Source organism: Amblyomma mixtum, chromosome 5 (genome assembly GCF_055824585.1).
Source record: "Amblyomma mixtum isolate Tamu chromosome 5, ASM5582458v1, whole genome shotgun sequence".
Lineage (NCBI taxonomy): Eukaryota > Metazoa > Arthropoda > Arachnida > Ixodida > Ixodidae > Amblyomma > Amblyomma mixtum.
The window spans coordinates 189,643,244-189,657,944 of NC_143016.1; the positions used below are offsets into that span (position 1 = coordinate 189,643,244).

The 14,701-nt window shown below is 46.0% G+C and overlaps 1 protein-coding gene across 2 annotated transcripts in view; it reads right to left on the reverse strand.

The window, feature by feature from the left end:
- Positions 1–14,701, reverse strand: part of l(1)G0289 (plexin domain containing lethal (1) G0289) — a 73,839-nt gene that overhangs the window by 50,677 nt on the left and 8,461 nt on the right. For both annotated transcript variants that reach the window (XM_089546502.1, XM_089546501.1), the window contains exons 2-4: positions 7,914–8,368; positions 5,234–5,371; positions 731–800 (exon numbers count right to left, since the gene is read on the reverse strand). In XM_089546502.1, coding sequence (XP_089402628.1) covers positions 731–800; positions 5,234–5,371; positions 7,914–8,368 — 663 coding nt within the window. The remainder of the gene's footprint in view (positions 1–730; positions 801–5,233; positions 5,372–7,913; positions 8,369–14,701) is intronic.

Here is a 14,701-nt window from a genome sequence, read left to right on the forward strand (position 1 = left end):
TCGAATTGGTTTGGTTGGTAGGTTTAACGTCCCAAAGCGACTAAGGCTATGAGAGACGCCGTAGTGGAGGGCTCCGGAAATTTCGACCACCTGGGGTTCTTTAACGTGCACTGACATCGCACAGTACATGGGCCTCTAGCATTTCACCTCCATCAAAATGCGACGGCCACGGCCGGAATCAAACCCGCGAACTTCGGGTCAGCAGCCGAGCAGCAAATACTTAGGCACCGCGGCGGCTGAAGTTCAAATTAACGAAACATTATTACAAACGTGTCGCTACCACCGGTTGTTTTCGCAAGCACGCTGCGGTGATGGCAGGACAGTTCTTTGTGCGCGGACCCTGGAGGATAGGCTACACTGCCATTCACTTCCAAATAACCATCATGAGGCGCTTTTCAGTGCTGTTGTTGCAGATCCTGTTCCATTTTTAAATCAATTTTCTCACCACTGAATAAGTCTTTGGGTGACAAACGAACATCGACATTACAAGAAGGAGCCACAGAATATATTTCTGTCGGAGTGTGAGGTTGTCCTTTTAAAAGAAACACTGCCTCCTTCTCAACAGAGGCGCCACCCAACAGCCCGGTGGAGCACACCGCACAAAGAAGACTCGACCGCACACTTTTCCACCCCTCTCCGCGGCTGCTCTGACGAGCCCTCCGTTGGCCACGCAGCCAACATACTGCACATGCACGCTGCAAACAGTGTTCAAAGGAGGAGACCCACTCACCTCCGGTAGCAATGGTGATGTTTCGCACTGGGTGGCCATAGAACGGGAAGTCAAAGCTCAAGTTGACAGTCTACAAGAAACAAAGAAAAAAAGGAAAAGTTGGGATGTGCTTATTCATCACAAACAGCAAAACTCCAAAGCTGGAAACTCTCTACTGCGTGTGTCGGGACAGGGCTATACTAGTGGACACCCCGTGGGCCTGCCAACATAACCCGGCAGCGCTTTCACACAAATGTCCAACATCAGAGCAGGTAGGAGGCGGCCTCGAATAGCACAGCTCTGGAGGACTGGCTCACTTTCACAAACTGCGCTTGCATGGCGGCTGCCTCCCTGGGGGCCCTGGACTAGAAGAAAAAAAGTGCGGAGCAACCCCAACTACTACTCCCATTGAGAGGCATTCAAGAATGAAGTTTATCCTTCTTCTTCTGCCTAAACCACTTATAACAACTGGCAACACCTGGCAGTCCCACTTACTGCATTCATTTATCACGTTCAACTCCTTTCGAGTAAATAACAAATTCGCTGCAAAGAAGCCTACACATAGGCAAGAAACGGTATCCTATTGCATGCAGTGCCAAAGTTGGCAACAAACTTTGTGGTCAACAAAAAATTTAAATGACATTTATTTATTTATTTATTTATTTGGTCATACTGTTAACCCTCAAATGAGGGTCGTTACAGGGAGGGAACAAAAACCCAATGATCGTGTCAGTCGATTTCTGCATTTTTGCTATGTCTCAGTTTATTTTGAAATACTTTGACAATGCAAAGCTGCACACTTTACATTGTGCCACATCCAAAACCTAGGTTCTTTCACTCGGCTGCTGACCCAAAAGACGCGGCTTCGGCGAATTTCGAAGGAGGCGAAATTCTAGAGGCCCGTGTACAGTGCAATGTCAGTGCACATTAAAGAACCCCAGGTGGTCGAAATTTCCGGAGCCCTTCACTACGGCGTCCCTCATAGCCTGAGTTGCTTTGGGATTTTAAACCCCATAAACCAAACCTAGGTTCTCTGAGAGGGACACTGAGGAAATATTCAAGTTGGCCAATTTACATTAATTGATTACAGCACTGTAACAATAAAAAGGCTATATTTAATGATTTAATGTAATAATTTGTGGCTGCTTTTCACTTCATTAAATTGGGTTGTAACTGCATTTCACTTCAAACTCAAAACTTGTTTGTTGGGGTTTAACGTCCCACAGCGACTCAGGCCATGCCGGACGCCGTAGTGAAGGGCTCCGGAAATTTCGACCACCTGGGGTTCTTTGACGCGCACTGACATCGCACAGCACACGGACCTCTAGCATTTCGCCTCCATCGAAATTCGGCCACCGTGGCTGGCACTGAACCCGCGTCTTTCGGGTCAGCAGCCGAAGGCCACAACCCCTGAGCCACTGCGGTGGGCAAACTCAAAAACTTCTCAGCAGTGAATACACCTTCTGTTGCTGAATGAACGCCAAAAAAGCCACATTTAGCCACACAGTCGAATTTAACTGAGAACAAAAAATGGCTGGACCTGTCCGAAGTGTCTCTTTACTCCTTAAGGGCTCATTAAAAAAAGAAACAGGTACCAAAATGGCTCTTTTCTTTATGACACAAAATGCTTCAATACAGTCGAACCTCGTTATAACAAACACGGATACAACGAATTATCGGATATAACGAAGTGAAAGAAAAGTTTGGTTGGACATGCTTTATTTCTAAGGGAGTTCTATCTGTATAACGAAAGGAAAAATTCAAAATTTGACACTGTATCGGTTATAACGAAGCAGTTTTTGTATTCACGGGGCTCAAAATGCGCAAACAAGCAGGAAAAATCTCAAAACACGCTAAATTTTGATCTTTTGAAGCGCGCGCACCTAAAATGTGTTTGAATCACCCGCGCTTCCGCACGCGACGCCATCTAGGGAGAGCGAATGAATCTAGCATCAACGGCTGCCTAGCACGTGATCGAAGCGACGCCCGCTCCCCGGCCACCCCCGCCGTCGCAATTTCCGACCCGCGCGCGCTACCTCTGCAGTTCAATCTGTAGACGCCCTCGCGGAACGCGTCTTAACAAACAGCAGTTTCGCTTGAAACGAAGATAAAGATATTCAGGGCAGTTGACAGCGGGCGCAAGGAAAAGTCATTGCCACGGACTTCGGTGTTTTGCCTAGCACTCATCTATCTAGATAAGATGGTTATCTTGAGCGCAAGGCAAAGATTGAAAACGCCCACTCTGCAGGCACTGTGAAGAATGACAGCAAGACAGGATGTTGAAGATGACTTGTTTGCATGGCTCAAGGACGTTATAGCGCGTAACCTGCCTGTGTCTGGTGCCGTCCTTCAAATGAAGGCGAGAAGTCTCACTTCAGTCAGAGGCCACAATGACTTTCATGCAAGCAGTGGCTGGCTGCAGCGATTTAATGACCGCCATCGGATTGTTTGCCACGTCTTGTCTGGCGAAGAAGCAGCCGTTGGCGCCGAGAACTGCGAGAAGTAGGCAGAAAGCTTCCGCATGCAACTGGGAGGCAAGCGGACAATTTCGGCGAGACGACATGGCGTCAGCTGGCGGTTCCGAACGTTACGTTCTAGGAATTTATCTGTGCAGATGACAACTTTTCTGTGGCGCCCGAACTGACCGACCAAGAAATTGCTGATCAGGTGGTTTCTGCAGATGATGCTAGAAACAGCAATGCATGTGAAGATGGCGAAGTGCGAGCTCTCAGCAGCGCCGAGGCCGCTGACATGGCCAGGAAGTTGAGGGGGTACCTCGAGAACCTACCTGTGGCCAAATCAGCTGACATCGGGAAAGCACTGCTCTGTGTTGATTTCGTCGAGAAATATAACCTGTCAAATAGTGTGAAGTGCCGCCAAACGGAGATTACGTCGTTTTTTAAATAAATCAGTTTTTGCACCTGGCCATGCATCCCGATTTGTGAGTTCGCTCTTGCTTTCCAGTACGAAATGTAAGGCGAGGTTTCATACACTTATACCACGCGTTAAATACAAAAATAGTGCATTTTTTCAACCCTGTGCTGTCCATCTTAAAGTACTCTTTACTTGGGCTTATTAGCGACCTTTTCTGCGGGAATTTGAGTGCATACTTTTATAACGAATATTGGATATAACGAACGAATTTCCGCGCAAAATGCGACTTCGTTATAACGAGGTTGGACTGTAACACGTTAAAAAACAAAAGTATTTGTGAAAACATTTGATAGCTGAAAATAATGCTTTGCTAGCCATTATGCATACCCCACTCTTGGAACTCCAGAGAGAAAGGGCTGACTTTGATTAGCAGTACACAAAATGCACTGTTCGTCTCTTGGTTCTCTCTAAACTACTGGAGACCACCAATGGTGCGGCAACGCTCTAAACACGGCACTCCACACATGGTCTTGGATCACCTACACCAGACGCTCGTTTCCTGGCAGATGTTCTTGCCGTTGCAGTCTGATCACTACTTTCTTCACGTGAAGCATAAAACTCAAAAGTTGACATCCTCATCACTTACGCTATCATCATGCGACGAATAACACTCTTCCCTACTATAACGCCACATGGATGATGTCGTGTTCATACAAAAGCACGGGAAAATCTCACGCTAACAGGGTGAGCCTCAATACACAAGGAATGCCTTCTACCATCTAGTGTGAAAAATCTTATTCAATAAAAGCGTGGATGAAAGAACTGTTTACAGTGCTGCCATCAATGTTTCAAATGTAAAAACACCATAGGACGAGCACAGTTCGTCAAAAGCCATTTAGAAAGTAGCGACACACCCATGACAAGGTCAGATTGTCATAAGACCCTGAAGAAGTTAAAGACCCCAAGTGTTCTCTTTCTTATACCAACACTGCTCGAACGGCTGACATACACTTAACACATTGCAGCATGTTGTAAAGTGCATGGTCAGTGCCCTATCTTTAAAGAAATAAACATTAATGTGAACTCGAAGATGTGTATTATAAAAACTTCTTAACACAAATGATGGCTTGCAGATACTGCATAAAAGACACACCATGAAAGTCCAAATTAGTTTTGCCATTGGTGCACCAACTACAAAGTTTCAACGTAATGAACGTCTCATGATGGCATTCATTAGAAGTGAGATTCAATGGACCTTTTCATTTAGAAATGGCGGCACCAACCAAGTTTATCTCTGGCTGCAATAACTGACACACAATGCCAGTCCAATTCCAAAGCAATCTATCTGGAGAAGTTTGACACAATATTCCCGAGTTTTATTGGGTCAGCCCAGCAAAGGCGGAATCACTGTAAACAGTTACGACTGCTTACTATAGTACCTGGTTTTCCAGCCATAAAAAGAAATTGCAGAAACAACTGAGATCATTGCTTCTGTGTACAATGAAGTGAATTTCACTAACATTTAGTGGAATTATAAAGAGAGTTCTGCAATGTTAATAGCAAACTGCCTGAACAGCGCCAACCTTAAGCTAAGGTGTCAACAACAATGCCCTGCAAATGATGTTTCCTCTCCTCCGAGGAGCAACTTACGGCAGCCCGTCGGTGTGACACAGACAGCATGTCGTGGGTGATGACGTGTTCGCTGGGCAATGCGTCCAGGTCAGTCCAGAGGCTTCGCACTGTGGCTGGGTCCTCATAAAATGTGGTGTTGTAGTAGTCGTGGTGGTCCTGCAAGAGGTAGACAGGCTGTGTTATTTTTTCACTCTTGTGGCAATGCAAAATTAACCCCCAACTGGAAGCAAGCAACTAAGTACAAGAAACATCATCCGTCCTCTTGTTCACGCTACAAAATGAAAAATGAAATGCCTAGGGAACTTAACTGTGATTTATTAAAGAGAAGCGAAAACAAAACAATAATAAAGTAAGCCAGACAGTACTTGAGAACCTCAAATGAACTCCCAATGTTCTTCCCCCAGGAAGTGCAGGGATTTCTATTCATTTTCTTGACTCACAAAGCTCCACATGCCTGGCAAATCAGAGATGCCCCCAGTGATACGACACAAAGGCACGTGGAAGTGCCAGCAATGTAGTGACAAACCAAAGAAACAAAAACCACGCATCACGAAGTGAACAGCGCAAACTGAGCTTCATAACCAACGATGCAAATGATGCTTCATAACCAACTAGCCTGCCAAAACGTCTAAACGCGAAAAGCCAGGCATAAAAAATTGGAGGCTTATCAAGGTTAAGCCCAGTGGATGTGAAGCATGTCCTTAGCGTTTGGAGGCATCTTGACCGCATACACGCCCAGCGCAAAGACGCTGGCGCGGTTGCGAGCACAGAGACTGACGCGACGGTGGGCGCGCGCCGCCTCATCCCTGGCATGACGTCACATATCACATGATGCAGCGATGGTGGCGCCGCCGCCGCGTCGCGCGCGACGGCGTGAACTGAAGCGTGGAGGCCTCCGCCGGGCGACGTCCGACGGTGCGATATGAGGCCCCATCTGCAGCCAGTGTGACGTCATCACGTAACGTCACATCATGTGATCTCACTTCAAGGTCAATGGTGGCCACCGCCGGCGCGATATGAGGCCCCATCTGCAGCCGGTGTGACGTCATCACGTGACGTCATGTCACGTGACCTACTTGAAGGTCACTTGAAGGTCAATGGTGGCCACCGCCGGGCGTCGCGCGAAGGCCCGAAACCTACGTTAATATGCTTCACATAAAACCTGCAATGCACTGTTCACAAAATACACCCACATCCCACAAAATGGAGGACCCCTCTGCTTTCCCAGATGCTGGCCCTTTACTTGAAGAGGACTGAACGTGCGTGGCAAAGACAACGACACAAGGGGAATCACCACTGCACAAGCAACGCAGCAATTTGGAAGTGCACGGTTCTCCCGTTTGGTCCTCTGGCACTGCAGTTTAGTAAACAACCCCAGGATGGCACTCGCTAACTCAATCTTCCGGTAAGTAGGCTAGCTGCGTAGTGCCGTATGTGGGGAATTAAAAAAAGAAAAAAGGCGGGAGCCAGACGTCAATCCAATTTAATTAAAGGAATCTGCCGCACAGGGCAATAAATCAAATTTTTCTAAGAATGCTGGGAACATGTAGATCAAGTTCCCGCGGCAGAAAGATGAGCTCGGATTCCTCTTCAGTGCACCTTTAAATGACCCTGACAGCTTTGGCTTAGCTCCTTCTGAAGTTGCTATGCATGTTGCCTTCATGCAGGCTAGGCGAGTGGAATGTGAAGCAAGTGATGCCTTGCATTTTTGTACCTCTACAGGACTCATTGCACTGCTCTCATAATTTAGCCGTACCTTCCATCAAAATGATAGTACACATGAAAATGATGACATAATCATGGCCAGCAAAGAATTCACTTGATTAAGCACAGTTAACACAATTTTGTGGCTTGTCCAAGTTCTGTCCTTGACGAAAATGACACATTAGCAATTTTCAGACCCAAACATCTCAATCTAGCTGGACCCAGTAAACCTTTTTTGCGGTTTCTTGAATGTGCAAACAATACGTCATAGCTATGTCCACAATTTCTGCGATGGTTTGAGCAAATGACACAAGCAGTGGCCGAGTGAACTGATTGTATGCACGTTCTCAAGATAAACGGGAAGGCGACACTGCCACACAGGTGCACTCCGAATTTGCCTGCTGCCTAAAAGTAAGGCCAGGCTCTGAGGGGTGCATTGTGCAAGTTGTGCAGAGAAGTGAAAAACGTACCCTTCAATTCATGGCTCTATGCTTAGATTGCCAAGCAATTTTTTTGATACTGCCATGTTCTAAAAACATTTGTGGGCACCTGCACATTCATGCAAAGCTAGCATGCAGCACACTAAAGCTTCTCATGAGCAAGCCTTTGAGAAACAGACAAGACAGCTGCTTATGCAAGCCATGGCAATTTTCTGAGGCTGCTTGGTAGACAAAGGAGTGTTGGGAGGACAGAACTTTCGACAGTGCAAGCATGAACACCGAGTGGGAGGAATGCCTCAGACAGCTGACCTATGTTTCCAAACAGGGACTCACATTTATCGGAGCCCTGGCAAGGAAAAGTGCCATCAATAATCCGTGTGTAGATTCCATGCAATCCTAACCTCAAATGTCGATCTAGGTGAACACAAATAGTGCAAAGTTCTGCCTACAGCAATAGATCTCGCCCGCAGAGCGGTGCACTTTATCATGCTTGCAGAGTGGTGTGCTTTACCATGCCTGCTGATGCAAGCGAGGAAAGATTTCCTGGTCCTCACCGTTTGGTTCTGGTAACCTGGGGGCAGTGTGACGTTGCCAGACTCCACGAGGCTCTCCAGCTCCTCCTCACTGAGGAATGATGTTGACGGGGGCGCTGCTGGCGTGGTTGAGGACACATTGCTCGCTGCCTGTGCTGGTGCCGTCTCATTGGAGGGCAGAGGGGGGGCTTCAGCGGGCACACTGTTTGCCACATGTTGCTGCTGCTGCTGCTGCGGGGGCAGCTGCGACGGATCTGCACTGGAGGGCACGGGAGCGGCAGCAGAGGGGGCCTCCGAGTGCTTGGACTGCTCGGTTGTTTTCACAAAGGGTGGCTTGGTGGGCACCTTCTTCAGGTCTGGCGTGGGCTTCTTGGTCACCTCGCTGACTCCGGAGCCCCTCCTGGCGCGATGGAGCAGCACGACATCGTCCCTCAGGAGCTCCGCAGCACGACCCTCTGCCACGTCATACTGCACGGCTGCGGAAGGGCACTGGAAGTGAGCTTCACAGGAAAGCATAGGTCGACGTGTGCACTCAACTTGCCCAATTCTGATACCGACAAGAACACGAAGGTTAGATGAAGTACGTCGAAACATCTAGCAGACAAGAGAACTCAAGCTGAGGAAAACAAGGAAAGCTTGGGCATGGGGTAGGCAAAATTAAAAAAAAAAAAGCAATGTAATGTCGAAACCTTCTCGAACAATGTTTAACGGCTCAAATGCTTTTCCATTTTTTAGTACAGCCAGTATGGCCCGGTTTGCCTAGCCAAGCGGTGAATGGGCATGCCTTAATTCTATGGAGCATACCCTCACTCGCATTTTTGCTGCAAAAAGTAATGCTAACAGCAAAACTAGTAATTTTTTCGAGCTCAGCAGTGAGACAAAGAAAAAAAGTACATAGTGTGTTTTCACAAAAACTGCCATGCTTTGCACTATCCTCTTCTTACATTGTGCATGGCACATGATTTATTCACTCCTGGGTGGCTATTTTTGAAGCATTCGTTTGCATTTTGTAAGAGCCATAAAGCTGTTTGGACCACATCTGCATTTTAGTGTTTGAAAGACACCGACACTTGGTGTGCGTACTAGAGCCAGATGACGAATGAGCTATGGCACTCAAATACTCAGCCAACTCAGTTCTCTGAGCCACAAAGTCTGTCTCGCAGCAACTAAATCAACCAAAGCTTCTCAAAAAGTGTCTCCAGAGGCAAACCAAAAATGCTAGCAAGTTGTTTAGCTACGTCACCTGGGAGTGCACACCAAAGGATGCCTTCCTCTGATTGGCCATCTCCCAATCACCGTTTGGATGCAGTGTTCACATTCAGTGATGATAGCATGGCCAGATTTTACACCCTACGGTGATATCCCGAAGCATCTCGGGTGTCACCAGTGAGTTACACTGTGACACGGTCAAGTGTGGTGGACTGTTGTCGAAAGTACAGTACCAGGAGAGATGCAGAAAAGATTATGAGTCAGACCGCAGCACCAAACTAGCAAGCAAAGAGTAAAATTCATACTTATATTGACTACATGGCTAAAATTAAAGTAAATACGCATCCTGCGCATCACCTTAAATATACTAAAATGCCTTTTTGTTACATTTTACCAACTGTTAGAAAAAATAAAAGGGTGATCTTTTTTCCAGCTTTACCTACACAAAGATGGTTTGGTTAAATTTATGAGGTTTCATATCCCAAAGTACAGTACATGTGCCTCTAGCATTTCGCCTCTACTGAAATGTGACCACCGTAGCCAGGATCAAAACCTGCACTTTTTGCACCAGCAGCTGAGTACCACAACCACAGCAGCAGCTATATCTGCAGAAAGATGCAAAGCTAGTAAAGTAGAATCATACACATCCAGGCAGTACGTTTTTATCTAGACAAGTGTTATTCTATGAAACACCCAAAAAATTATGGTTTTATGAATAAAATTAGAAAATGATGAATATATGCCTCTATGCCACAATTCTAGGCCAATTAATAGATCATAGAATGCCTTGGAATACTAGGTAAGCAAATTCCAGTTCCCAATCAGGTATGACGTGCTGATTCGTTTCAAGACTGCTTTCACAAGTTCACAGCTCTCATAATGAGCTAACAACTTTTCGGAAACTCCTTAGCCCTGTACAACTGATGCATTTATTCATTAATGGGTAAAGTTAACTGTCACTAACATGCAATTTCCAGAATGGCAATTTCCAATAGCAGTGCAGAAACTACTAAGCGTAGCTATTTACTGGTCATGTAACAAACTTAGTACGTCTGCATGCTGTACTATCAGACACCACGCTGCCTGACAGTTTCGATTCCTCTTTATCCTAGCTTGTACCTGGCTATTTGAAGTGACAGACATGCGATCACTGAAGACTGTTGAACAACGGCTAGAATTTTATAAAAATGTGACCAGAGAAGTCGGTCCTGTAAGCGTGACAAGGGTGACTAATCGGGGTAGCAGTTGCTCAGCTGGCATTATTGGAGAGCAAAAATGGGAACATGAGAGTTCACTTCATTTCTGTCCTTTTTTTTTGCACTCCTGTAATGTTCCTATAAGAACAGCCAAATTATTCATCACAAGATGCATGAACAGCACCAGCACTAGTGGTGGTCTAGTGTTGCAATGGCAACAAAGGACATAATGTACAGTCGGGGACAAAAGTCTCTGGACTACGTGTTCCTCAAACGAAGCCGATAGCTCTACTATTAGCCAGTGGCTGGAGACTACACTTGTGAAGATGAAAGAACAAAACTTTGACTTTCATCTCCACAAGTGTGGTCTCCATTCGCCGGCTAATAGCAGAGCTATCAGCTTCGTTTGAGAAACACGTGGTCCAGAGACTTTTGTCCCCGACCTAACACCAGGTGACATGAATTATGTTTGATAAACACAAAGGTCTATAACCCGAGTTTAAAAACTAGAACAAAATGTCGACAGCTGTCAAAAATGTAATTAGAGGGATTGCACAATGCCGCTCAAAAATTAAAAAAACTGCTTGTATAGAATGAGCGGCTTATCACAGAGAAAAATTCTGGGCACAGTGAGACATGCTCCCGGTAGATCTGGTTTGGTTTGGTTTATGGGGTTTAACGTCCCAAAGCGACTAAGGCTATGAGAGACGCCGTAGTGGAGGGCTCCGGAAATTTCGACCACCTGGGGTTCTTTAACGTGCACTGACATCGCGTAGCACACGGGCCTCTAGAATTTCTCCTCGAAAGAAATTCTAGCCGCTGCGGCCGGGATCGAACCCGCGTCTTTCAGAACAGCAGCCGAGCACCATAACCACTGAGCCACCGCGGCGGCCCCCCGGTAGATCTGATTAAAGCAATGAGGCCATTCTGAGTAGTGAGACGGACATTAGATGAGAAAACGTTAACCGAACAGTGTGCTTGTGCACTGCTCACAAGCGGGTTGGTCCACATCCTGCACAGGAAACTTGCAAGTTGAATGCATACGCTCAATCTGAGCCTTGCAAGGACAATTTGGCAAGTTTTCTTGGTTTCAGCTGCACCACTCTTTCAAAACTGGTTTAATAAGCCATAGCTTGTTGCTTTGTTACAATGTGCAACCCAGTGTGACAGCCATTTAGTCCTGGTCACCATCTTGACGCGGCTAATTTTACCCTGAGAAGGGATGAGACTTAATTTTGATGTACAGTCGAAGCCGGATATATCGAGCATGAAAAAGATAGCAAAACGGTACGTTTTAAGCTTTTGCGTGCTGCATTATCTGCCTGCTCATTTCCTGTAATCCCTACATGGCTAGCAACCCAGCAGAAGGTTACACTTCACTTTTCACATGCTTACACTTGTGAAGTTTAGGGAAAGCTGACTTTCAGTGAGAGTTTTGTTTGAAAGGACATTGCCTATGGTCACCACAAGACTACAGGTATTGGTCAATAACGCGTTTTTTTAAATGTAGTCATTACATGAATGTTGCACCACAAGAATCACTTTTCACGCTCAGTAATGTACACAGAGGCATTGGTATGAAGTTGAGCAGTTGTTAGACCACTGTTGTTACTTAGCTCCTGATATTGCCCCACTTGGCTAATGTCATTATATGTCTCTAAAACTGTGTTCATGTGTATTCACTGTCGTCGTAAGTGTGTTGGGCCTATTTATAGTATCAATGACATCCAGATCACAACAAGTGAATTGTTCACATATCTCGGTAGGCAGATTTCATGTGACCTAACTTGGGCATGCTATGTTGACCACATTATAAATTCTGCGAACCGTGCTCTAGGTTATGTGCACCGCAATCTCCCCTTTGCTCCACCCTCTATAAAAAAAGGTTGCTTTGCAAATGTTTGCACAACTCAAGCTGGAGCATACTAATGCTATTCTTTACCCACACCACAATAACCATACTAGGTCTGTTCGATTCAGGACTGGTTCTCTGCACTAATTCTGAAAAAGTTCCGTTGGTGCCGGCGCGGTGCAATTCACGTTTCTTGGTGCAGGTGCAGCGCGTCAGCAGCGTCACAAATCAGGTGCGGAGATTTTCAATCGAGCGCTTGCACGCACAGGCCTTGTCGTCTGCTATCCGGTTCTCGTCCGTCGTGGTGTGTTGTGTTGCGGTGTGTCGCGTCTGTTTTTCGTGTCTCGTGGAGTCATGAACTACGACATCGCCGAATCCACTTTTATGGGATTTTCTGAGTCGTCAGACAGCGAAGATGAGGAAGCCGACGTGGTGCTTTCTTTTGCAGCAACACAGTTCGGACAGACCGCAACAGAATCCCCAACTACTACGAAAGCGTAGTAGCTAGGTATTTCAGCTTCGAATTCAAGAGGCTGTTCAGGCTGTCGCGAGAAACGGGAAAAACTTCCTTTAGTTGGCCATTGATGTTAACAAAGAAAACGTCGGCTGCGCGCGTCGTCTGCTTACGCCGTCAAACACGTGCACCACTATCCTGCACCTCCGTCTCTGACGGTGCCGCGGTTCTTTGCACCGAAGCGGCACCACGACTGCACCAAAATCAATTGCGGACGGTGGTGCAGGGAGCGCTGTGAATCGAGCGCTTTGGTGCAGCGCACCGTGAACCGGTTCCGGCGGTGCAGAGAACCACGGCTGAATCGAATGCAGCTACTAAAGCCTACAAATCGGTTCAGAACCACACTACAAGATTCACTCTGACAATTACTCCAACAATTCAAGCATCTCAGCATTCAAAACTGAAATGAATTTGCTCACTCTAACCTCACACAATGGAGTAGCTGGTCTTTGCCTTTTTCCGTTTTTTAATTCTGTGTCTTTGGATAAATTGTACACGAAAAGAGCCCACCGCATTGCCCGCTGCTCCCCCCCCCCGGCCATACTGCGACTTTTCAGCAGTTATTTTTCCTGCGCATGGCACAGGACTGGAGTGGACTGCACACAGATGTTGTCACATCATCAGCCCACTAGCATTCAAGCACCTCATCGAAAACCTTTCACTGCAATTTTTTTTTTGTTTCGTGAGAAGCCCACTCCCTTAGGTGTCACTATGAGTGTAATACACAGTGTACCTGTGGTGGCATTTCGGAGCACTTAAGAAGAGGCAGATGATTTAGAATAACCAAAAATTCTGTTTTCATGTGTCAAGTTCAATCATGTATATGTATTTATGTTAAACATGCCTTGTAACCATGCATGGCAAGTAGAATTGTATACCTATTTTGTATTTTGTCCCTGTAAAAAAAAAAGGGGGGAGGGGGGGGAATGAAGCTTGGGTGAGTTGTAATTCATTAAGTAATACAGCGACATTTGAAACTAAGATGAAGGCAGAGAGACAAGGATGAGCACTGCTTGCCTGTCTGTCTTCATCCTAATTTCAAATCACGCTGTATTATGCAAAGGAAAGCAAATTTATTCTCAATTTTGCTCAGTTTCGTAAAAAGTTACTTATGCTGTTTTGATCTGTGCCGTAGTGCTGACAGCGATTTGTCCCCAGGTGGCGTGACCTCGTCAAGCAGTTTCCTGCCTCTAATCACGCCCCCATAAGACAATATTTCTGTATTATTGTCTTGAATAAATAAATAAAAAAAAATAACTTTCAGAAACGTGTTTTTTAGCACTTGGTGCAATTTACTTCCTTTGTTGTATTGTAAGGGATGATCACCTAGGAACAGGAGCAAGCACCTCGTTAGGAGGAATATATACAGGTACTGTATAAAGTGAAGGCTACAAATGCTCGATGCAAAAGAATTCAGACAGGAGTTTGGAAAGCACTGGAAGCTATAGTCGCAATTGTTTTCCGGTGAACAGCGTCTGGTTTACAGTGCCCTGTGGCATGCAGAGCTGCACACCACAGTGCCTCAGTCGAGCACAGAATGTGTGCACATTCAAGTCGTTGACATGAAGTTTATGATCAATTTCAGGTTCAAAAATGACATGCGGAAACCTGTACTCTACATTCACTGCCGTCTTTGTGTGAACAACCTGGAGAGAGTCAACAATATATATCATTTCTGGCAAAAGCAAACACAAGCAGTTTTTCATCTGAAAATTCTTAAACATCATTTTTCAATTACATTGAGCTATTCTGTTAACAGCTGGTTGCAGTTGCCATTCACAGTCAGCAAGGGTGCTGGGTGCAAAACATATCAGGGCACCATCAATATAAACACAACAGGGCATCACTCCAACAACGGAGTTTATTTTGATAAAGAAAAGCTCCACACTCAGGACCCTGCCTCGGGGCACACAATTCCCTGGACATCTGGGAGACTGTTCCCAACCCTTACCGAGAATGTTCAGTTAGACAAAAGGTCAAGCAAAAGTGTAAGCAGGTGAGGTGGCTCCTTAAGTTTTACCTTCCCCACACCATGTAG